We start from the raw sequence: 23,408 nt of genomic DNA, 5'->3' as shown, positions 1-23,408 counted from the left end.
CCAGCTGCTGTTGGATATGGCATGCAGGTAAGATGCGGGTAGAGCCATTCTTTTCTGTCACTTAAAGTTCTGTGTTCTAGAAAGTGAAGTCTTTTTTCTATACTTATAGTTTCCTTTTCCTGAAGGACATATTATTAACTCTTTAAGTTTTGAAGGGGAAAGAGTTGAGAGGAAAGAAAGGTTCATTAAGAGTATTCAGATTCAGGACCTTCTCAGGTTTTTCCACAGTTTTCTTATTTTCTTCCATCAACACTTAGAGACTCACTTCAGAAGCTGTGGATTTTCTCAGAGTGATTGTAAATCAATGACTTAGAGTACCTTAACTAAGTAAGGTGTAACACCTGCCTTTTAGGCAGGTTCCAAGTGTGAGTACTGTTTCCCTCCAAGGGCCCAGCCGAGGAGGCCTGCACGGGTGCCCTGGGCTGCGAGAGGGCCCCGCACCTTGCCAAGTGCCGGGCACGTCTGCTTCACTCTGAAGGTGGAGGTGCCCACCGGAAGGGTCGTTAGGACAGTCAACTGAGATACTTCGGGTTAAGGGAGGGAAGTATATCAGTTCACTTCCTACTGTGCACCAAACGCCTAAGCATCCAGTCCTGCAAATGAACCAGAGACCTTGGGCCAACTCACCGCTGACAGGGCACCAGGATGGTAGCGGCTGAGGGCTGGGGTGTGGTGTCTCAGGAGATTATTTAATAGACGCAGTAACGTGAAAGAAAGTGCATCAAGAAGTGCTTGTTGATGGACTGACTTGGGTTTTCTTTACAGCCCATCCAGATTATCAACAGCACCATCGAAATGGTGAAACCAGGTAAATTTCCCAGCGGCAGAACAGAAATTCCTTTCGAATTTCCTCTGCATGTGAAGGGTAACAGAGTCCTGTATGAGACTTACCACGGCGTGTTTGTCAACATCCAGGTGAGCGTTTCCTTATCCCGTGAAGCTGACTTCACAACTTTTCTTCTGCAAAACAGCTTGGTCTTTCTCTCACTGAAAGTTCATAGGCGGACCCAAGAATTTAATACTCTATTTACTGCTGAGCCCTCCCATGTATATTCTGTGTTGATTTCTCATTTGGCCCTGCAGAACATATTTTATGTATGACCATTATCTTTGATGGGGATCTAGGAGGACCCAAGCTGTAGCTTCTTTCCAAAATTCCGTTGTTTCTTTGAGGCTCTGTTCAGGCCACGCTGACACTGTAAGGGTTGCTTTTATTGTTGGTAGTAGACGTGCCCTCACTTCTCTCTGGCACCCGCACTAACTTTTCTATTTTATATGTATAAATATCTCTTTGTTTCATACCCAAAGGCTCCTGCTCTGACATAGGCTTGTATTCTTTATTGAACAAACCTTGTAAATGAGGGGGAAGTGGATTTATGACTTCCCGTCTACCTCCGCTGGTTCAGGGTTCTTTCACAGTCCCTATTGTTGTCTCAGGGGCAGTTTGGAGTCATGACTCAGAGCGAGAGAAGGAGAGCCTTTCCTTGATTCAGCGGAAAGAAAGGTACTTTTGTGTTATCAGCCTTGCAGCGGTTCCCTGCTGGATGAGACAAAAGTATTTTGTCTTACGTATGTGCAAGAGGGCTGGCAGTTAGGAAATTTTTTGATTTATTAATTTTTAGCTGATAATTTGGTCTTGGTAGAGACCATTCCCCTGCTTAAAATGTAGCACTCTTAAAATAGAAATCCTCCAAACACTTGTGAGAGTTTAACCAAAGGTTTGTCTGTATATGAGTTTTATGTATGGCCTAAGAGATCGGTCAAGAAGAAACTCATGTAGTATGATGTACTCTATCGCAATAAATACCTTTCTGTAAAGAAAAACTTTTCTAGTCCTTTGTTATCGGTGCACCTGTTTCAGGCAATAAATATACTGAAGGCTTTGGGCAGCTCATAAGAAGTGACAGTAAAGTGTCTAGCTTCAAAGGAGACCCCTTGCATAGACATACAGATCGCTGCTGTAGAGACCCGCATCCTCTGACCAGCTTTCTAGGCTGGGAATACTTTCACCATGAAAGAAAGTATTGCCTTTTTAATTTTTAGCGAGACTGAAAATATCTCAAACGTCGCATTTTCAAAATTATTTGTATTCTCTTGCCGGAGTCAGCATCACCCTGCTTCACCCGCACAGTCGTTCTTTGATGCTGCTCACTTAGCAACAGAAGCGTATATTCGTTAGAAACGGAAGAGAATAACGTCAGGCTTTCTGTGGTCATACTTCTTACTTGTCACTTTCTTTTCCTGTGTTGATCACTCTTGTTAAAAGATTAATTTGTTTAAAATAAAATTGGAAATCTCACCCTTTTCCAAATATTGACAAGAAACCAGACAGATATACATACAAAACTTGGGTTCCTGTGTAGCTGTGGGTAAGTTGGAAACTAGTTAAAATGCAGAAGAGTCAACATGTGGTTAATTCTTTAGTAAGGTAAATAATCACCCCGACCCCCTTTATTTTGGTCATCAGATTTTACCGCTTTGAGGGTTAACCTCAGAAGGCTACAACTTGGAATTCTGCACCTCCCCAGATATCTCATAAATTTCTGAAAACGTATAGAGATGTCTTCTCAACCTCAAATTTATAAGAGCTTGTCACCTTACACTTATCACTAGATTCAACATTTATTAGAATTTTGCCACCTTTGTTTCATCTGTATTTATTTTTTTTCTGAATCATTTCAAAGTTAGTTACAGAATCTTGACAGTTCGTTTCAAAATACTTCAATATCTATCACCAAAACATAGGGACATTCTTCCACATAATCCCAGTTAACTACTTTCACAGCTATCAGAATGAATAAAAATTCCCCAATATCATCAAATTCTCGGCTCTTATTCAATTGTCATTGCTTCTTTTGAGAAATATACTTCTTGAGAGAAACTAGGATTATAGCTTCTTGATCTCTTTTTCATTCATCGGTTCACTCATTCACTCAGTCTCTAGATGGGGCTTTTTCTACCCTCCTTGTTGGACAGTGGCGCAGGTGCCCTGCAGAGAGGTGCCACACCGGGTGTCACCTTCTCAGTGCCATCGCTTATCGAGCTTCCCGTGAAGAGTCCCGGGTGTGTGACTTGGGATAGAAAGTGTTGTTGTTGAGCCCTAATAACATCTTTCTCAGATTATACGGGTGCAAAGACATGTTGCGTTTATCCTCTGAACTGTGTTGTAGTAACATAATGTAAAAACAGGAAAAATCATAAGACAGAATAAAGGATTTAAAATGTAGCCGGTATTAAATTGTCAGCTTGCAGGGGCTGGACTCCTGGGACTTCTTAGAGGGCTTGATCCTATTTGCTCTGATTCTTCTTCTCAGCCATCCTGCATCCATTTCTCATCCTTGTTAGTAGATAGAGCATACAGGAAGCTGGCAGTCTTTCTAGTCGTCCCCTGTGCAGCCACTTTTTCCTTTAAAAGTTGTTTAAATCACGGGGAAGTTTTATTATGGTTGTTTTACTCTTGTGGCCATACTAGCAAGGTTTTATACTATAAAACACAAAATACAGCAGTACCAACATGTCTGCTGAAATTGTGTGTTCAGAATCAAATGGTAGAGATGGTAGTCCTCCTGTTGACAGACTCCTTTCTAGGAGTCTGCTTTAAATCTGTTGACACGCGTTTTCTTTCCTCGTTCCTGTCCTGTGTTTACTGACAGTCGAGAAAATCAAATCTTGAGAGTTCCCGGGCGGTCCAGTGGTTAAGACTCCACACTTCCACTGCAGGGGGCACGGGTTCCATCCCCGGTCGGGGGACTAAGGTCCTGCATGCTGCGCATCCATTAAAAAAAAAAAAAAAAAAAGATCGAATCTTGCACCTCCTCTTGGAGCCCTGCTCAAGTCTGACCCTCCTGACCCCCTCTGACCTCCTGTAGCTCACACCGTGTAGATCACTCCTTAATAACTGGGAAGGATCATGATAGAGCGAAAAGATCCAGGGCTTTGCAGCAGATGGATCTGGGCTGGAGTTACAGTATTGCGTAAAGATTCAGAGCGTGGGTTTCAGCAGCAGGCAGGCAGGTATAAATTCAGATCCCACCTCTGTGACCCCAAGCAGCCTTCATGACCCCTCTTCCTGGGGGGTTGACGCGGCCTTGGTGTGAAGTACTTAGGGTAGTGCCTGGCTCATAGAACATGCCAAGTAAATATTTTCTGAATGATTAAATAAATGATTTAGTGGTGACTATCCTTATATTTTGTCAACAGTTCTTACATTTGTGTTATCAGAATTAATTGAGAAAGTACATGTGAAAGAACTTAACGTGGGACTTCCCTGGCGGTCCAGTGGTCAGGACTCCGTGCCTCCACTGCAGGGGCCACGGGTTCCATCCCTGGTCCGGGAACTAAGATCCCACAAGCTGTGCTGTGTGGCCAAAAAAAAAAAAGAAAAAAAATTTAAGAACTTAACACAATTCCTAAAACATAATCTCAGTGTTTTTCCTCTTTTCTCCATCTTTCTCCCCTTCCCCCCACTTACCACCAGCTGCCTTATATTACTAATTATTGCTTTCACACTTAAAAACCTTCAGTGACCAAAAGTTGGTGCCCGTTACTCACACTCTCTCATCTGCAAGTTATAGAAATCCAGCTCAAACTGGCTTAGCCAAAAAAGGGATATTGGATCATGGAACTCTCAATTCCAGGGGACCGTCTAGGCCAGGGCGGGCACCGGTCAGCCCCCAGCTCGGTGTTCTCGGGGGTGAAGCTGGTTGTTGGCCGGCGGCCACAGGCTTACAATCTCCTGGCCTGGCAGCCCCAGCAGAAGGGACTGTTTCCCGTGGCCCAGCAACAGTCCTGCCTTTCTGGTCACTTCCACACCCCTGTGGGATGGGGGGAAATCAGCCCCGCCCAAAGCCCTGAGACTGAAAATGAGGAAGGGACGTTCCCATCGGGAAAACCATCAAGGAGACCAGGCAAAGCCCGAATAAAACGCTGCCTCTTCTAGGCGGCGTGTGGGCCGTACAGGAGAGAGACAATGGACGTGCATACGTGCATGTATATATTGTACGTTATACACACAAACATAGCGTATACATATATGGTACAGCCCTCGCTGAGCTTGTCTGGTTGGGGAGACCAGATTGAAATCTCGATGGAGAACATCTATATCTCTGTATATATATATGAAGGCCCTTGCAGACAAAGGTTGATTCTTTTTTTCTTTGTTTTAATCTCCCAGGAGTACCTTAAGTACATAGCAGCTTCTTGTTTAACGTGGACAGATTGGTCATAATAGTTGTAGCTTCTTGACTCAACTGTGCATATAGTTCCAGTTCTACAAATTATTTTAATGTTTTTCTCGGACGATTAAAACAACAGCTCACTTTATCCAACATACGTTCTGTGATTTTTTGTTTAAGATTAACATTAAGACGGTGATCGTGCTGTAGAGTTTTGTTACCACACAGTCTGTCGTGGACAGGGATGTGAAGGGACAGTCCCGGGTGAAGCCACGCTTTCGGCTCAGGGCCCATTGCAGCAGGTGCACCGGCAGTGGCTAGTTCAGAAGGACAGCACAGGGACAGCAGAGGAGTTGAATACGGCCAAGTTCAAAGCAAGCGTGATGCTCCATCCCTTTCCTGTCCACGTTCTTTTGCTCGCAGGATACGTCTTTGCTGGCCAATGGGGGAGGGCCGAGGGGAAGAACAGGACTGGCCGTTGGGGAAGCTGGCTGACGGATCTGGGGCTTCCTTCTTATATGCTTCTCTTTACGTTTGCATACATTTGAATTTTCTAAAATGACAATTTTGCAAAGACTTTCCCCTCTTTTTTCCTCCTAAGGTTAAGATATGAAGAGCTCATTTTGAGATGCCCTGGAGGCCTGGGCTCCAGGACTCAGCACTGTCACTAGCATCGCTTCCCTTCCCCACATGGGGCGCAGCTCTGCCCTTGCGCCGGCACCCAGCGCGGTGCCGTCCGTGCAGAGAACGCAGCGAGTGAGAGCGAGTCGGGGGCTGACCCACATCTCCCAGGTTGGCCTGTGAAGTCTAGATGCCATCCAGGGGTTTGCAGTCCTGCTGCCTGTGTTTTCTCGTCCTTACTACAAAACAGCAGCCGTTTTACCCAGAGCTGCTGTGTGCCAGGCCTTGGCTTATCACACATTACCTCGCTGGGTCCTCACTAAGGTAGTGTTAGCGAGCAGGAAGCCGAAGCTCAGAGAAGCTGTGCTCCTTGTCTGGGCTCGCCCGGTAAGGCAGAGGACCGGGTGTGAGCGAGCTGCTGCTCCAGGCCTGCCCTTCCTGCTCTGCCTCTCTGGTCTGTCCTGTGTTACAGGGGAGGCTCTGCACCTGTATTCCAGGGGGTCCAGCTACAGAATGGCCGTGGGAATGGGCTGAGGAATAACCTTAAAGTGTTTTTTTAATAGCACTGTTTTTGTTCTGAGCGTTAACTCCCCTCATTATGTATATTAATTTCATTTAACACATTAGTTGGACAAAGTTTCCCTCCAACTTGCCTCTTTGTAAGAAATTCCAGGATGAAATTCCAGGATGAAAGCAAACCATCTGAAAGGATGTATTTTCCTCTGCCTTTCCCTCCAGTATACCCTGCGCTGTGACATGAGGCGGTCCCTGCTGGCCAAGGACTTGACCAAGACCTGTGAATTCATCGTCCACTCTGCTGTAAGCCGCACTCGGGGGCTCTGGGCTCAGTCATAGGAATCCTCTGTGGGGTCTGGGACTGGACCCCACTTACAAGCAATAAGTTAGCCTGGTAGTGTTCCGTGGATGCTGGGGAGAGACTCTGGACTCCTGGGTTAGAGACAGGGGACTGGATTTCTCCCGGCATGGCTGGTGTCAGCGTGTGTGTCATTCCCCTGGGCCAGAGCCCTGTGGGGTGACGCCACGGCCCAAAGGGGCGCTGCACCTGAGGGGTTTGTGCCTCAGCTGCGGAGCCCCAAGCTGGGGAATCCGCCTTTGTTACAGCAGGCAGTGAGCAAGCCTGCTCTTTGTCCTGGAGGGAGACTCACCTCGTCCCTCAAGGCAGCTTCAGCGAACAGCTGGGGGAAATGGCCCAGACAGGGAGAGAAGGCCAGGGCCTTGCATTCTCGGCCTGTACAGCAAGAACATGCAGGGCTGCTCGGGCCGGGGTGGGGAGCCTCTCCTGACACCTTCTGCTAGTACTTTGTAGTGACAGAGTGTCCTTAAAAACTTCTCTCACGTGCCAGGGCTGCAGGTGACACGTGGTGGTGAGTAGTTGTGCCCACAGCCCTGGATTCCCCTGTGTCTCAGCCTCTCCAGGTCCTTTGGGGCAGGGCCTTTTACACTATGATGAAATGTCCATGGGTATCTTTTAGTGATGATTAAGTGAAAATGTAAGACAGATTTCTTGTGCATAAGATCGGCAAAATCACTGATGCCCTTGCATCATTTTTATGACTTTTTAGGATTTCCAATATTTGTAGTTTCCCTGTTTATAAATTTTTAATAATCATAGTGTTAAGTATTTCTTTCAGTGATACAATATTTTATGTAAAATATGATGAAAATATTTATCCTTTTTGGAAGTTAACTTGATTTAGATGGATAGTCTCCCTTTTTCCATCAAGGGTTTTCAAAGTGAAGCAAAAAAACTCTTTCTCATGTAGATTATCCCCTAAAAAAGTCACCTGCCATTTTACGTGCTAAATAAAAAGCGCCTCCAACTTTGTGAAGAAGAATGAGCCCAAACCCAGCCCCCCGCCCAGAGCTGGGCCCGCAGACCCTGGCCCCCGGCCCACGGGTGGCCGCAGAGCTCGGGCTTCCTCACTGCTCCTGGGGGTCCGCCCGCACTCGGCCTTCAAGAGCCTTCGGGACTGATTTCACTAGAAGCCAAACCATGCTGTGACCTGTAGCACATGAAGTTACATACTCCTCTGTATACTGTGAGGAGGAATACATTATTCTCTAAAGAACACGTTCATGAACCTATTAGTAAAAAGAATATATTCAGGAAGAATGTTTCCTAGAATAAGCTTTTGGTGAGTGAGTGAACTTGGCAAATCGGTCGGTACCCTTTCTCCTCCACGGCTCCCCGGCCATCTGGGCGTCAGTGGCCTTTGGGCCCCAGCCCATGAGTAAATGACACTGGGCAGGCCCCGTGAAGCTTGGCTGTACTGATGGATTCTGCACGTATGTAATGTGGAGACTATCCTTGTTAACTAATTACGGCAACATATAATTAATTATGCTAACATATAACTACGTTATAGGTGTGATTCTTCCTGGTAGACAGTTGTACAGCTGAGTGGCTAACTGCACCGGCCTTGGAGCCAGGCTGCCTGGGTTTGGACCTCAGCTCTGCCCCATGCTTGAGCCACCGTTTGAGCCCTCTGTGCCTCACTGTCATCTGTGAAGTGGGACCAGGGCTGGTAACAGCTCTGCACAGGGTCGTGGTGCCGATTCAGTGGCTTTTATTCTCAGAAAGAGGTTCAGAATAAATGTCTCCCAACAATACTGCTCTGTTTTTAAATTCTGGACCTGAAAGGGACCTTAGAGACTAAGAAGCCTGCCCTCATCTTACAGATGAGGAAACTGAGTCATGGGGATGAGGACCTTGGACAGCACACAGCCTTCCTTGTTTCTTGGCTGAACTGTGTTTAGAATCCAAGCGTCCTGCCTCTTAGTGCCAAGGTCTTCCTGGTTCACGATGCTACCTTGTGTTTCCTTAAATGGGGAAAGGCAAGTCTGACCTGTGGACTCTCTGCTGAGTTTGGTTTCTCCTCCTCTTGTAGCCTCAGAAGCGGAAACTGACTCCGAGTCCCGTGGCCTTCACTGTCACGCCTGAAACCTTACAGAATGTCAAAGAGGTAACGTGTTCCTTACACGCCAGTGCCAGGGAGGCTTTCTTAGTAACCGGATCCCACTGACAGACTGTTGCCCTCCTGTTCTTTACTTGGGTATCAAGTCATCAGTAAGAGGAAATTTTTGTCTCTACCCGAAATAGTCTGTATTTTCAATTTTACTTTCTTTTTAAATTCGGTAACTACTTAGCAGAAGGATGGTTTTTAAAAGAGAGGGTATATGTTTATACTTTTTTACTGTCTTCTCCCAGTTTTATTGCACTGTGGCCAGAGACCCCCTCCCCTGAGCCCCGGAGCTGCCACTGCCTGTCAGGGGGGCCGCATACCCTGGTTTTTCAGCTGGGCCCTTGGTCACTTGTCTTTTGTGGACGTGGCTTTTCCTCCCTATCCTAACCCTGCATTCTGCTCCCTGGACCCTCCTGACTGGGGTCGGGTCAAAGGCCAATTTGGGAGGATTACTGGCTTCATCTTGCGAGAGGCACAGCTGAGGTGGGGGTGTGTCATGGGGAGCCTTTCAGAAATCCATTGAACATCTCTCCCTTCTCTGGTTTCTGGAGCAGTGACCCCAGTAGGCCAGTCAGATTTTCTTCTCAGGAATTTGAACCTTGATTGGAAACATGCAGTTGCCTAAGAGAATTTTAATGGGAACTGCTACTGCTTTTCCTTTTTCTAAACAAATAGCCTCTTTCAGTTTTTTTTAGAATTCTGTCTTGAATTACGACTTTTTTTAGAGTTCTTTGCCTTTGGGGGCTACCAGGTACAGAGTGCCCTTGCTCTTGACCTCCAGTACAGGCACCAGCCACGCATGACCCACTGACCCTTGAGGTGGGGCTGGTCAGATCGAGATGAGATTCAGGGTGAGATACTGACTGGGTTTCAAAGACTCGGTATGAAAAAGAGAATGTAAAACATCATTCATAACTGTAAAATACTGATGATGTGTGGAATTGATAATATTTTGGATATATTGATTAATTTTACTTGTTTCCATCTCCTTTTTTAATGTGGCTACTAGAAAATTTTAAATTACACAGTTGCTTCACATTTGTGGTTTCCATTATGTTTCTGTTGGACAGTGGTGTTCTAAACTCTGAATTACCTGCAGTAACTGGGACACAGCCATAGGAAAGACTACTAGGATAGATGTCTCTAACTCTTTAGTTCTGTTTTTCCCATGGCATCGTTACTCACCCATGACCATTTTCCTCTGTCTGAAGAGAAAAGGTCCATAGGTTTTTTAGTCAAGCATTGAAGAAAATTGTTCTCTTTAAATTTCCTTGAAATAAGGTTAATGTCTTGGCTTTTCAAAATTGCATAATTGGGAACATTTAAAAATTGATTATCTTTTTAAAACCTCTTTTTTTCCTTTTGGTGACTGGTTGTCCTTAAACACTGTCAGCAACTTCTTTAGACATTTTTATGTCGTGTCCTTGGTGAGAAGGAGTGTTCCACACCTGATCTAGGCAATCAGGATGCTTCTGTGAGAGAGCTAGTCATTCTGTGCCAGCAACATCAGGTGCCTTACGTCTGTATATAGCTGTTGAATAATTCAGTCTGTTACTTAAGTTGACAGAAAATGTAAGTACTGTTGTACCTTTCTTCCCATTTTGTAAACCAGGGTCCCAGTGGATTTTATAAAAATTATCTGACCCTGTTTTCAGTTTTTATTTGTACCAAAGTGACTTGAGTACCTTCTCCTGGCACCGCCCACTCCTGATGTGTCTGTTTTTATCTTGTTTTAGAGAGCCTTGCTCCCCAAATTTCTCATCAGAGGACATCTCAACTCGACCAACTGTGTTATCACACAGCCACTAACGGGAGAGCTGGTGGTGGAGAGCTCGGAGGCCGCCATCAAAAGCATCGAGCTGCAGCTGGTGCGCGTGGAGACCTGCGGTAAGGTCCCCCCTCCGTCCCCGTCTCCCGTTCTTCCCCTCCATCCTCCCTGCCCCCGCTGCCGCCAGCCCTTAGCCACGAGCTCACCTCTCGATTCCAAGAAACGTATGTTTGAGGAGCGTGGGATGTGGAGGGAGGGAGGACTCCAGAATCCTGCAGAGGCGGGGGGAGAGCAGGTGAGTGGGCTGATGCAGGCTCTCCTAGACTCACGCAGGGCCTGTGGCTCAGCCTGTTTGGACGTTTGCTGTGTTCTGACCGCGTGATGCTTTCTCCCTGCTCCAGGCTGTGCAGAAGGGTACGCCCGCGATGCCACAGAGATTCAGAACATTCAGATCGCCGACGGGGACGTGTGTCGGGGCCTCTCTGTCCCCATATACATGGTCTTCCCCCGGCTCTTCACCTGCCCGACACTGGAGACCACCAACTTCAAAGTGGGTACGTGTGCTGCCCTTGGGGTGCCCCCAGGAGGGGTGCAGCCACCGGAGGGACAGGCCTGCTGGTCTGCTGGGGTCAGATGCAGCCCAGAGCACCCAGTCCTTCGGTCACTCAACAAAAACGCAGGCAGAGCAGCTGTTTGGCGCTGAGGGTCCCCCGGTGAGCAGTCCCGGCTCCAAGGAACTTGTGTCGCCCGCCCCCCCCCCCCGCCCCCACCAGGGAGACAGCGTGGGCTGGGTAGGTGACCATGAGCTCTGTGAAGGACACTAACTCAGCCAGGGACCAGCCGGCCGGGTGCATGAGGAAGTCAGGTCAGCTCCCTGATGGGCTGGCATTTGACGGAGACGCGAGACCTGAGACAGCCCAGTGTGAACGGTAATCTTCCCGAGGGCTTTAGCTCCAGCAGCTGAGGGTGTGTTGGTCATTTTCCATGAATGCGTCCATGAATGCGTGGGTAGATATTTCGACCACAAGATCTGAATCACGTGACAGATGCAGGTTTCTATCCTGCTTTTCCTCCCTTCACTTCATATTATGAACCTTTCCGTGGTTTTAAGTGTTCTTATAAAGTATTTTGATGGTGCATTCATCCTAATAAAATGTTCATGCTTACGAAGTTCAGTGGCGAGCTTACTCCCCACCACAGAGATACAGCAGGACGGACCCTCGGGCCTCTGCCCTGGCTGACACAACCTTCTGCAGACTGACCAAAAGACCACAGAAGTGTCCCCGGGCTGTGTCATGCGCAGGCTCACTGGTGAATAGCTAGAATAAGGGGCTTTTGGTAAATGATTGTTTTTATACCCATTTCATTGAGAAATGGAAGCACAGTCCCTAAGCCCAATGTGTTTTCTTAATGTCATATTCCCCCTAAATCTTCTAACATACATTATTACTAGTCCAGAGACAATCTTTTTTTTTATTTAGACTGTGATTTTACTTTAAATAATTACAAATAATGTAATTTAAAATTGAAGAAAGCAGAGGGAACTCCCTGCCGGTCCAGTGGTTAGGACTTGGCGCTTTCACTGCCGTGGCCCAGATTCAGTGTCTGGTCTGGGGACTAAGGTTCTGCGAACTGCATGGTACAGCCAAAAAAAAAAAAAAGGAAGGAAGTAGAATTTCATCACCGAAGTTGAGTGTATGCTCTTTGTTTTAAGAGAGGGAAAGGTGGTCACACCTGGCATCACGGGGTGCTTCTCGGACCTTGCTGTGCCCTTGTGTGAGCGTGAGCCCCGTCAGCCCGGCAGGCTAGAAGCACAGTCTAATACGGTGGGGCCCTCGAGTGCTTTATCTGAAACGTTATATTGTAGCAAGAACATAATGGGGTCAGGACACCCTTGTCAATAGAAATGAGGGCGACAGACCCAGCTGTTCACCGAATACAGAGCACAGTCAGCTGGAAGATGACATAGGGTCAGACTTGACCCAAGCTGACAAGGTACCATGTTTTTTCTCAAAAAGTGTGTATGGTTATTGAGTAGGTGGTATATGCCCACTGTACACAATCCAGAGGCCCCAGGGCCTCGAGTGCAGAGTCAGTGCCTGCAGCCACCAGGAGCCTCCCAGCCACAGCCTCGTGCCAGCCCCGCGCGTCCCACCGGGGTGCTCCCTGCCACGCTGCACACCGTGTTCTGAAACGGGTGTTTACTCGGGAGCACACACTGCAGTGCTGCGTGAGCCGTGCTTGGTTGAATCTGCAGATGCAGAACAGCTGTGGAGGAACTGCTGAATAAGGGGCGGCCCATAAACTCTATGCGGACTGTCAGCCGTGTGCAGGGTCGGCGTTGTTCAAAGGTCGACTGTACTTTGATTTGAAGTTGAGGAGGAGCTTGTCTGTTGATTTCTCTACTTGTTTTTCCTACATAAACTTCAAAAAAGGTCCAAAAATTATTTTTTTCTGCTATACTATGCATTAGGCACCTCTATTTTCTGTGTGTTATGTTTGTCAGACTTACTAAGTGTCCATATAAGATTTAATGAGGTGCCTGTGATTCTTCCATAGAAATAACGCCCTCAGCCCATCAGCCAAGACATCACTGATGCTTTTGTCCTCGTGGCTCCTGTTTCGTCTATTTGGGGGCTTGTGCAGTGGCCGCCCTGTCAGCTGGGGGGCTCCCCCAGGGAGGAGGTGGCCCACGGTCATTGAGCGCCACAGCCTCTCATAGCCCCTGGGTTGCTGTCGCGTGGCTGGTGAGGTCGGGCTCTGGGTCTCAGGTGCGGGTGGGGTGAGCCCCGCGTCCTGCGTTAGGCGCACATCTGGGTGTACCCCTTCGCCTTGACCGCAGGGGGCTTCGTGTGCACGGCCAGGCCCGTGGCGTCCTCCAGCCCAGCTTACGGTGCCCCCCACCAGGGAGTACCGCGAGGTGGTTAGAGGACCTGGGGAGGGATGGGGATGGTGCTGGGCAGGGCCAGGGGCTGTGGCAGTGCATGACCACCGTCAAGGAACGGAAAGGAAAGGAACAGGGTGCGCACTGCTGGTGCACAACTCCCGTCCCGGCTGATGCTTGGCGAAGGTGAAGCCACGCACAGGGACGTTGTCCTTGGGCCGCAGGCGGGGTCCTGGACGCACTACCCCAGCCCCTTCCCCAGCTGAGCCCTGCGCTGCAGTGCTGCCCGCCTCGCTCTTCATGCTGGGGAGGGACCCGGGCTGGACTCTCTTCGGGGACTCCCTCGTCATGCACGCCCCTCTTTCTGTCAGTAAGCTTACCCTTAGTGGCTGGAGAGCTGGGGAGAAGACTCCTGTTTGCTGAAAGGTAAAAGAGGGATGTTTGAACAGGTGTTGTAGGGAAACCAACCAGTATCCAAAGGAGCTACAGTTAGACTGCTTGCTGTTTCTGAACGTTGTTTCTTGCCTGGGCTGGGAGACGTGTCCCCAGACAGCGGTGGGCCGGTTTGGAGTCCACTCTCCCATTAAGAACTGTAGGAACTGTAAAAATAAAGCCAAAGAGTACACGTGAATTGACAGGATTCTAGAAGATTCTCTGTAGTAAAGACGAAGGACAAGGAGAGTGTTTGGGGAAGCTGAGGCCTTACAGCATGTTCCAAGGTGAGAAGACCAGCTTACTTAGGCAGTCCCGCCAGTGTAGCATCCACACTGATTCTCCTGGACGCTTGGGATGACGTACGTGCAAACCCGCGCAGCGGCCGGAGCTCCCTCTGTCGAGAGCTCGCTGCGCCCGTGGCGGGGCTGGTGCTTGGTTCCCGCTGCTCCGGGCCGGTGGGCATAAAGCCTGTCCTTTCTCTTCGCAGAGTTCGAGGTGAACGTCGTCGTGCTGCTTCACCCCGAGCACCTCATCACAGAGAACTTCCCGCTGAAGCTCTGCAGGGTGTAGGCGAGAACAGGGGGAGATGCAGCCGTGCCGACCTACGGGAGCCGAAGCCAGCAGCACCGAGCTCGCTCTCTTGATGGTTCTGTATCAGAAATGAGTCTGACCCTTCTTCCTTATTCCCTCGAGGCCCCTCTAGTCAGAGCTTCCCTTTGAAATTCATCAGGATTTCTTCATGGCGTTGGCAAGATCGTTTCCCAGAGAGTAAATTTCCTGTGACTCCTGACCAACCTGCACCTTCTTAGGTTCAGAGCACAGTTGTAACGGAGTCTGAGCTTTGCTGGAAAGTGAAGTCAGGGACAAAGGAAACCTCCCGTCTGGCCGACGGTTGTGGCCAGGGCTCCCGACAGCTCCCCGACCCCGCAGGGTGGCGACAGGCGTGCTGGTTGCTCATGACGTTGGCGGACGCCCGCCAAGGAGGGTGCTGTGGCGCCCGCTGCAGATGTGCAGCGTGTTTCCCACTCTCTTGTCTTTTATAACATTTGTCATGATAACTTCAGAACTTTTGGGGACCTGGGGAAAGTATGCTTTGCCCTCCCAGGAGTGAGGGGATCTGGTGACCACGGCTGGTGCTGGAGTATTTCTGAGTCTCAGGACCTGGTGTGAAGTTGCCTACTGCCGTCTTCCCAGAATCCGTTTAAGTGCTAGGTTCTGTCGGGGATAAAAACACGTGTCCGCGCCCGTCGTTGTTGGCTGGGTTCTGAGTGGCAGGGGACCCGGGCCCAGGCCAGCAGTGAAGACCCCTCTGTGCTGGGTGGGACCTGGACCTGATGAACTTGGCCCACCTCCATCCCACCTGAGGGACCTGCGTTGGCGGGGTCGGGGGAAGTAGTTTGGCCTGAAGCCATTTTCTCCCTCGCGTCCTGTTGGGATTTGCAGTGTACGGTGGGTCTGTTACAACACATTTCTTCCTTCACATCCTGCTGTTTCTCTGGGTCCACAGTTAGCCTCAGAAGTAAGCCGTGCACTGTGCACACTGCCTGACCTTCCTCTCCTGAGGGAATAATCATCACCTGAAGAGCTGCCAGCAGCCCGGCCGCCTTTATCGTTTTATTCAACCTCGAGGGGCCCGAGTGAGGGCCATTTCCTTGCGCTTCTTGGACAGGCACCTCCACCATAAGTTATTGAGGAAAACTCGGACATTTGGGTATCTTGGGCAGCAGCAGTCCCACTACTGCCCTGGCTGGAGCTGGGGGTGTCCATTGTCAGGTTCTTCTATTACAGCAGGAAGAAGGGGAGGTGAAGGAAAGAGGCCATGAACCTAAAACAGTACATTTTTTTGGGAAATGCCCGGTTAGGCAGGAGCACCTTCTGGCTCTTGGAGCTCCAGCAGAAATGGGGCCTTGCTCTGGTTCTCGGCTGCATCCTGAGTTCCGCAGGAAAGGTGGAGACGTCAATCAGAAATAAAACGTTTAAAAAAGAAGCCAAAATATTGTGCCTGTCTTCACCCAGAGCTCATGTCCCGAGCCTACCTGCTCCGGTAGCTGGGGGGAGGTGGGTCCCTGGTGTCATTTCTGCCTTCTTGAGGCTCATAATTCCGGAGCCTGAGTCTGAATAACCTTTAAGACCTTTGGGGTAAGATTACCCCCCACATACTGGCGGCACTTTGGGCTATGGCAGATCACCAGTGCTCTCCACAGCCCCTCTCTGATTCCCTTCCGAGTTCAGAAATAGGGTTGCATTTCCGTGGAGCCATGCCCACCTGACTGGGGACTGACTTCCAACTCCTTTGCAGCAGGGTGTGGTAATGTGACAGGGAGGATGTGGGCCCCTTCCCGTGGCTGGACGGGAACAGGCCTACTCCCCACCTAGACCATGCTGAGCACAAGGAATGTGTGAGCCGAACAGCTAGCCTCTCACCTGTGTCGCGGTCACCGGAGAGGGAAAGGAATGGGTCATCTTCAGAGCACGGGATTGCCGGGTGTCTGGGCTGCAGCAGCCCTGCCCTGTCCTGCCCTGGAGCTTGTGACGTAGGGTCCAATCCCACCCATGCCTCTCGTACAGCCCGAGGTCCACATGCATGTAGTATGAAGAAATACTCCTTTATCTTCAGGCCCACCCTCTGCTTCAAGATTCTTAAGGGTCCAGAACCTTGCCCGAGCCCAGCTGGTCAAACACCAGGGCGGGTGTAGACCAGCACTCCCCGCAGCTGTTGCTGACCTCATCCAGCCACCCCAGGACCCAGCTGACCCAGCCCTACCCAGTAAAACCTCCCTGACCAGAGTGGAAGGAAAACAGCCTGGTTTTCACTGTCACTAACTGTTCTAGAGATCTAAAAGATTTGGTTATGTTTTCCTGGGAGAAATGTCAATACCAAGATAAATTCTGTGATGACAGCTGTGACGCAGCCCTTTCATCCTGTGTTCTGGGAGGAGAGCTGCTGCGGGCTGGTGAGTATGGTGCTACTCTTGTCTGGTGCTGGTTCCCACACATCCTTGAAACCTGCAGGAACTGCTTTCTCAAGGGAGGCCGCCCTCCCTGAGGGCTGGGCTGCTCCCACTCACGGGCCTCCACGCAGATGGTTTCAGTTGCTGGAGTGTTGATAGATACCGGCCATGTCTGCGCATCTAATGAGAGCAGGAGCTCTGTGAGCATTCATTGTTATTCCGGATCAGACCCTGTGCTGAGTGCCATGCATGTATTATCTTAATTGTGTAGCAACACTATGAGGAGGGAACTCTTATCCCCATTTAAAGTTGAGGGGATTGCGGTTGATGGAAAGACACAAAGACATCATTTGTGCCTGCTTCTTCAGGACTCATCAGATTTGGGGGAGCATCTGCTTGTTGAAGACCAAGGGTTGAGATAACACTAGAATGTTTGGTTGCTTGTCATCTGGATCAGCTGTCCTTTCTCCAGGAGAGGCCTCTGTTTGATTCCCTTGACAAAGTCCAGTAGTGGCAGGAGGCTCTGTGAAGGTCCATGAAGAAGCAGCTCCAGAGAAAAGGATTTCTGAGAGATGGGGTTTGTTCAGCAAGGGCCCCACGACAGGGGATGTGATCACTGCCTCCCATCTCGATCAAGGATTAGAGTTTTAAGACCACAACCTCTGGGTCTTATGTGACAGAAGTGGGAGGAGCTTTTTCTGTCTTCAGATGAGCAGCCACCTGGGGGAGGCTGGGCCAGCAACCCAGACCTACTGCTGCTGGATACACCAAGAAAGGGGTGTGCTCAGACTTAGCTGTGGGAAAGTGGTAGAAAAGAGCAGAAAAATAAAAACCTTAAATACTCATTTTTGCTTTAAAATAGCTTCAACATCAGTATATATTAAGAAAACTCAAATTCAAAACCCAGTACAGTGAAAGAGCAGACAAGTTAAAGAATTGAGTATTTACTTCCTAAAATGTTCACCACCATGTTCCTTTATATTTTACAGAAAATACATACTTTTCAATCCATGGAAAAATTGGAAAAGTCAATGAAAGGAAAAAACTCAGTAAAATGTTAACATGTAGAAATTGCCCAAGCCACATACTCTATCATAATGCAATAAAATTAGAAATTGATACTAAAAGGAAAATCAAATTCAGTATAACCACTTGTATATTTTATAACATTCTTTAAAGAGGAAACTAAAACGTCATTTATAGACCCTTTTAGATTTAATGAAAATGAGTATACTGTTTAGCAAGAGCTTTGCACTATGGCCAGTGCTGCAGTCAGAGGAAAATTCATAGCCTTAAATGTTTTTATTATACCAGAGAGAATGAAGACTAATGAGTTAGGCATTCAAATTAAAACTCTAGATAAGCAAATAAATAGGAAATAAACATGATAAAAGCAGGAACCTATTGATATGAAATTTAAAACACTGGAAATTTATAAATTAAGTCCACAAGTTTATACTTTGAAAAGCCTAATTCAACCGGCTGATCTTTAATAGAACAAAATGAAGTGAAGGGAGAAAAATATGTAACACTAGGAACAATTTCATATTAAAAGGAACCTGGTAAGAATTATAATATTACAGTATGTGCATTTCCTGCTAATAAATTTGCAAATGTTGATAAAATGCAGAGTGACTCCAGAAAAGATGGGGTACCAGAATAAAATGATAGCCTATGGAAGAGATTGAAAAAACTGCCAGAGAGTATCACTGAAAAGGTGCCAGGCCCCAGATGGTTTTATGGCAGGTTTCTATCAAAGCTTTAAAGATTAGATATTTCCTCTGTTATTTAACCTTTTGCAGGATATAGAGAAGGATGAAAAGCCTTCTAATTTATTTTATGAAACCAGCATAGCCCTAATATAAAAATGCGACATTATCAGTTAGGATTAGGTTTAGCTGTGAGTAAGGGAGACCCAAAGTGAAGAGTGGCTTAAACAGGACTCGTATAAATGTCCACAGGTAGGTAGTCCAGAGCTGGCATAACAGCTCAGAGCCAAGATGTTCTTAGAGATCCAGGCTACTTCCAGCTCACTGTGATGCCTTTTCTAGGGTGTGACCCTTGTCTTCATGTTCTAAGATAGTAGCAGCTAGCTCCAGCCATCACATCCGCATTCCAGGCATCAGAATGGGAGAAAGGATGAAGGTGGGGAAAGGTCAAAGGTCAAGTACCAACTCTGTTGAGGATCATCTTGATGGATGCCATAAGGTATATATTATTTTATTTTAACCTTTTATTTTGGAAATTTCAAACGTATAGAAAAGCACAGAGTCATATAGATTATGTCATACCCAAAAGATGTCTTTGTTAACATCTTTATTGAAATATAATTCATGGACCATAAAATTTACCCATGTAAAGTACGCAATTTGATAGTTTTAGTATACTCAGAGATGTGGAACCATCACCAAAATCTAAGTTTAGATTATTTTCTTCACTAAAAGGAAAGCCTGAAGCCATTAGCAGTCAGTCCCTTCCTCTTCAGCCCCAAGCAACCACTAATTTACTTTCTGTCTCCATAGGTTTGTGTATTCTGGGTATTTCATGTGAATGGAATCATATATTGTGTGGTCTTTTGTGACTGGCTTCTCTCACTTAGCATAATGTATTTAAGGTTCATGTGCATTGTAACGTTTGTCACTACCTCATAACTGCTTTATTTGGGGGGGGGAGGGGTAGCATATTTTAAGATTTATTCAGTCCCATAGTTACTTTCCAAAGCTGTCCAAGAAAACTAAAAAGCAGCAGTTGGGAAGGGAAATGATGAGATGTTTGAAGTGTGAGTCAGTCTAATCTCAGTATATCCATCCCAGCTTAGTTCTAACTCATTTGAAGATAACTCTAGTTTTTCCCTGGATTAAAATGGCAATTCACAAAGTAAGAATCAATCAAACTGTTTCCCAGTGAATGACACTGAGCTTCACCAAAAAACTACCCTCAAGGAGCAAAAAGGCTACAAAGTAAGGAATCATTAAACTGACATTCCTGAAATGGGGAATTCCTTTTTAGGGTGAGCCATCCATCACTCATTGCATTTGAGGCAGCTACTGACAAATCCTCAACAAACCTAGAAATGAATTACTTAGTTCCCACAACCAAGCAAAGGACAGGTGTACACTTTCTGCCTGTCTGTGCACCACATACAAATGCACTACCACGTGACAATGTGGGGTTTTACAGGTTTTTTCCACAGCAGGACAGTAAGTCTTTCCACAAAGTCTAGAGCAGGGCTTTGGTTTTGGTTCTTTCTGGTACCTTAACATTGATACCTGTTGGGACATTCTGAATAAGAGGTTAGTATCAGTGCTTTGCCATGTCACCATGAACCCGGGTTCAGCCATAGTCATTCTGGTTCTGAACTGCCTAGAGCTGTCAGTCCAGGGGTCTCTTAAGAGTCCAGTCTCTTGCCCTCTTGGGCTCTCTGTCTCTCTGAGTCTCTCTCTCCCATCTACTTCTGCCTCTTCTGACGTCTTGGCATGCTGGTTGTCAAGTGCAGCGCCGCCTCTTCGTCTTCTCCTATCAGCCGCCTCGCGCTCCTTCTGTCTTGGCCTTTCTTTCCCTCCCCCTCCCTCATAAGTATTTTGGTTTTGTTTTTTTTTACATTTTTAGATGTATTTTTTAAATTAATTTATTCTAACAGTCATTAATTCCACAATTATTTATTAAATAGTTTTATATGTGGGGCATTGTACTAAGAACTAGGGCACTGGGATACTTATTTCTTGTGTAACCCTAAGCAAGATAACTGAATTCCATAAGCCACAGTTTTCTCATTTGTAAAATGGGACTAATGATACTTATTCATAAGAACATCATGGGAATTAAATGCAGTAATATATGTATATATGTATATTACTGCATTTTATTTATATAGTATTTGAATATATACATAGGAATACATAAAGTACTTGAATTAAAAAAACTGTAGAGTCTTAAGTTGTCACTCAATAGCTTATTAGTTTAAAAAAATTTTATTGAAGTATAGTTGATGTACCACATTGTACAAGTTACACGTGTGTAATATAGTGATTCACAATTTTTAAAGGTTATATACTCCATTTATAATTATTATAAAATATTGGCTATATTCCCTGTGTTGTACAGTATATCCTTGTAGCTTATTTTATAGCTAATAGTTTAGATGTATTTTTAATTAGTGGGTAACGACCATCTTTTACGAGAGGATTCCAAATGGTTAGTTCACACATGCATTTTCTTTATAGAGTAAAAAGCTGGAGATAAGGGTTTGTGATCTACAAATAGAACACTCTTAACTTAAAAAAAACTTCATGCAGTTTCTTTCAGATACCAGAGCCAGATGTTTTTGTTTGGACTATCAAATGGAAATGAACTGCCTGCATTCCTGGGCGTGCAGACCTAAATCCATTCTAGAATATGGATATAAATATATGCCATGGCAGCTTTTATTTATATTTGAATAGACATGGAAGTTAGAAAAATCTTCTACCACAATAAGTAAAATAACTTTATTGAGTACTTATTATGTGCCAGGTGTCTTATGCTATAAACTTTACATAGCTGATTTCATGTTGTCATTATCAGAAGCTTGTAAAGTAGATATTATTTTTTCAATAGTCATTTTATTTTTATTTTATAAGTTGGCTGATTTTATTGAGGTATAGTTGATTTACAATATTATATAGGTTTAAGGTATACAGACAACACACTGAGTCACAATTTTTAAAGGTTATACTCCATTTATAGGTATTATAAAATATTGGCTATGTTCCCTGTGCCACATAATAGATCAAGCTTTATATTCTAGCTTATTTATTTTATGCATAGTAGTTTGTACCTCTTAATCCCCTGCCCCTCTTTTGCCACTCCCCATTTCCCTCTCCCCACTGGTAACTACTAGTTTGTTCTCTATATCTGTGAGTCTTTTTTATTTTTTGTTATATTCACTAGTTTTACTTTTTAGATTGTACATATAAGTGATTAACATACAGTATTTGTGTTTCTGAACTTATTTCACTAAGCATAATACCCTCTAAGTCCATCCATGTTGTTGCAGATGGTAACAATTCATTCTTTTTTATGGCTGAATAATATTCCATTGTTTATATATATGTGTGTGTGTGTGTGTGTGTATGTATATACACACACCACATCTTCTTTATCCATTCATGTATAGATGGGTACTTATTGCTTCCATATCTTGGCTTTTGTAAATGCTGCAGTGAATATAGGGGCGTATATATCTTTTTGAATTCATGTTTTTGTTTACTTCAGATAAACACCCAGGAGGGAAATTGCTGGATTGTATGGCAGTTCTATTTTTAAGTTTTTGAGGAACCTCCATTCTGTTTTCCATAGTGGCTGCACCAATTTACATTCCCACCAACAGTGTACGAGGGTTCCGTTTTCTCCACATCCTCTACAACTTTTGTTATTTGTAGACTTTTTGATGATAGCCATTCTGATAGATGTGAGGTGATACCTCATTGTTGTTTTCTCCACACCCTCACCGATACTTGTTATTTATTGTCTTTTTGATAACAACCATTCTGACAGGTGTGAGGTAATATCTCATTGTAGTTTTGATTTGCATTTTCTCTGATGATTAATGACATTGAGCATCTTTTCGTGTTCCTGTTGGCTGTCTGTATGTCTTATTTGGAAAAAATGTCTATTCAGGTCTTATGTCCATTTTTTATATCAGGTTTTTTGTTTTTTTCATGTTGAGTTGTATGAGCCATTTATGTATGTTGGATATTATCCCCTTATTAGTCATGTCATTTGCAAATATATTCTCCCATTCAGTACATTGTATTTTCATTTTATTGGTTTCCTTGGCTGTGCAAAAGCTTTTAAGTTTAATTAGGTCCCGTTTATTTTTTCTGTTTTTTCTTTGCCTTAGGGGACAGATCCAAAAAAATATTGCTATGACTTATGTCAAAGAGTGTTTGCCTATGTTTTCTAGGAGTTTTATGGTTTCAGATCTTACATTTAGGTCTTTAATCCATTTTGAGTTTATTTTTGTATGTAGTATTAGAAAATGTCCTCATTTTATTTTTTCACATGTAGCTGTCCAGTTTTCCCAGCGCCACTTATTGAAGAGATTGTCTTTTCTCCATTGTATATTCTTGCCTCCTTTGTTGTAGATTAATTGACCATAAGTGGGTAGGTTTATTTCTGGGCTTTCTATTCCGTTCCATTGAGCTATGTGTCTGTTTTTGTGTCAGTACCATACTGTTTTTGAATACTGTAGCTTTGTAGTATAGTCTTAAGTCAGGAAGCATGATTCTTCTGTTCTTCTTTCTCAAGATTGTTTTGGCTATTCAGGATCTTTTGTGTTTCCATAAAATTTTTAAATTTATTTGTTCTAGTTCTGTGAAACATGCCATTGGTATTTTGATAGAGATTACATTGAATCTGTAGATTGCCTTGGGTAGTATGATTATTTTAACAATATTAATTCTTTGAATCCATGAGCATGGTGTATCTTTTTATCTGTGTCATCTTCAGTTTCTTTCATCAATGTCTTATAGTTTTCTGAGTACAGGTCTTCTACTTCCTTAGGTAGGCTCATTCCTAGTATTTTATTCTTTTTAATGTGATTGCAAATGG

The 23,408-nt window shown here is 45.6% G+C and overlaps 1 protein-coding gene across 4 annotated transcripts in view; it reads left to right on the top strand.

Annotated features, from left to right (window-relative positions):
• Positions 1–14,436, top strand: part of VPS26C (VPS26 endosomal protein sorting factor C) — a 48,618-nt gene extending 34,182 nt beyond the window's left edge. For 2 of the 4 annotated variants that reach the window (XM_065876613.1, XM_065876611.1), the window contains 6 exons: positions 766–915; positions 6,534–6,614; positions 8,705–8,779; positions 10,516–10,666; positions 10,949–11,101; positions 14,354–14,436. In XM_065876613.1, coding sequence (XP_065732685.1) covers positions 766–915; positions 6,534–6,614; positions 8,705–8,779; positions 10,516–10,666; positions 10,949–11,101; positions 14,354–14,436 — 693 coding nt within the window. The remainder of the gene's footprint in view (positions 1–765; positions 916–6,533; positions 6,615–8,704; positions 8,780–10,515; positions 10,667–10,948; positions 11,102–14,353) is intronic. The other 2 variants (XM_065876612.1, XM_065876615.1) reach the window with 2 other exon arrangements.
• The last annotated feature ends 8,972 nt before the right edge of the window (positions 14,437–23,408 follow it).

The sequence above is a fragment of the Phocoena phocoena genome, chromosome 4 (assembly GCF_963924675.1).
Source record: "Phocoena phocoena chromosome 4, mPhoPho1.1, whole genome shotgun sequence".
Classification (NCBI taxonomy): domain Eukaryota; kingdom Metazoa; phylum Chordata; class Mammalia; order Artiodactyla; family Phocoenidae; genus Phocoena; species Phocoena phocoena.
The sequence above is the reverse complement of the archived record's forward strand: the minus strand, read 5'-3'. Positions and strand labels throughout refer to the sequence as shown.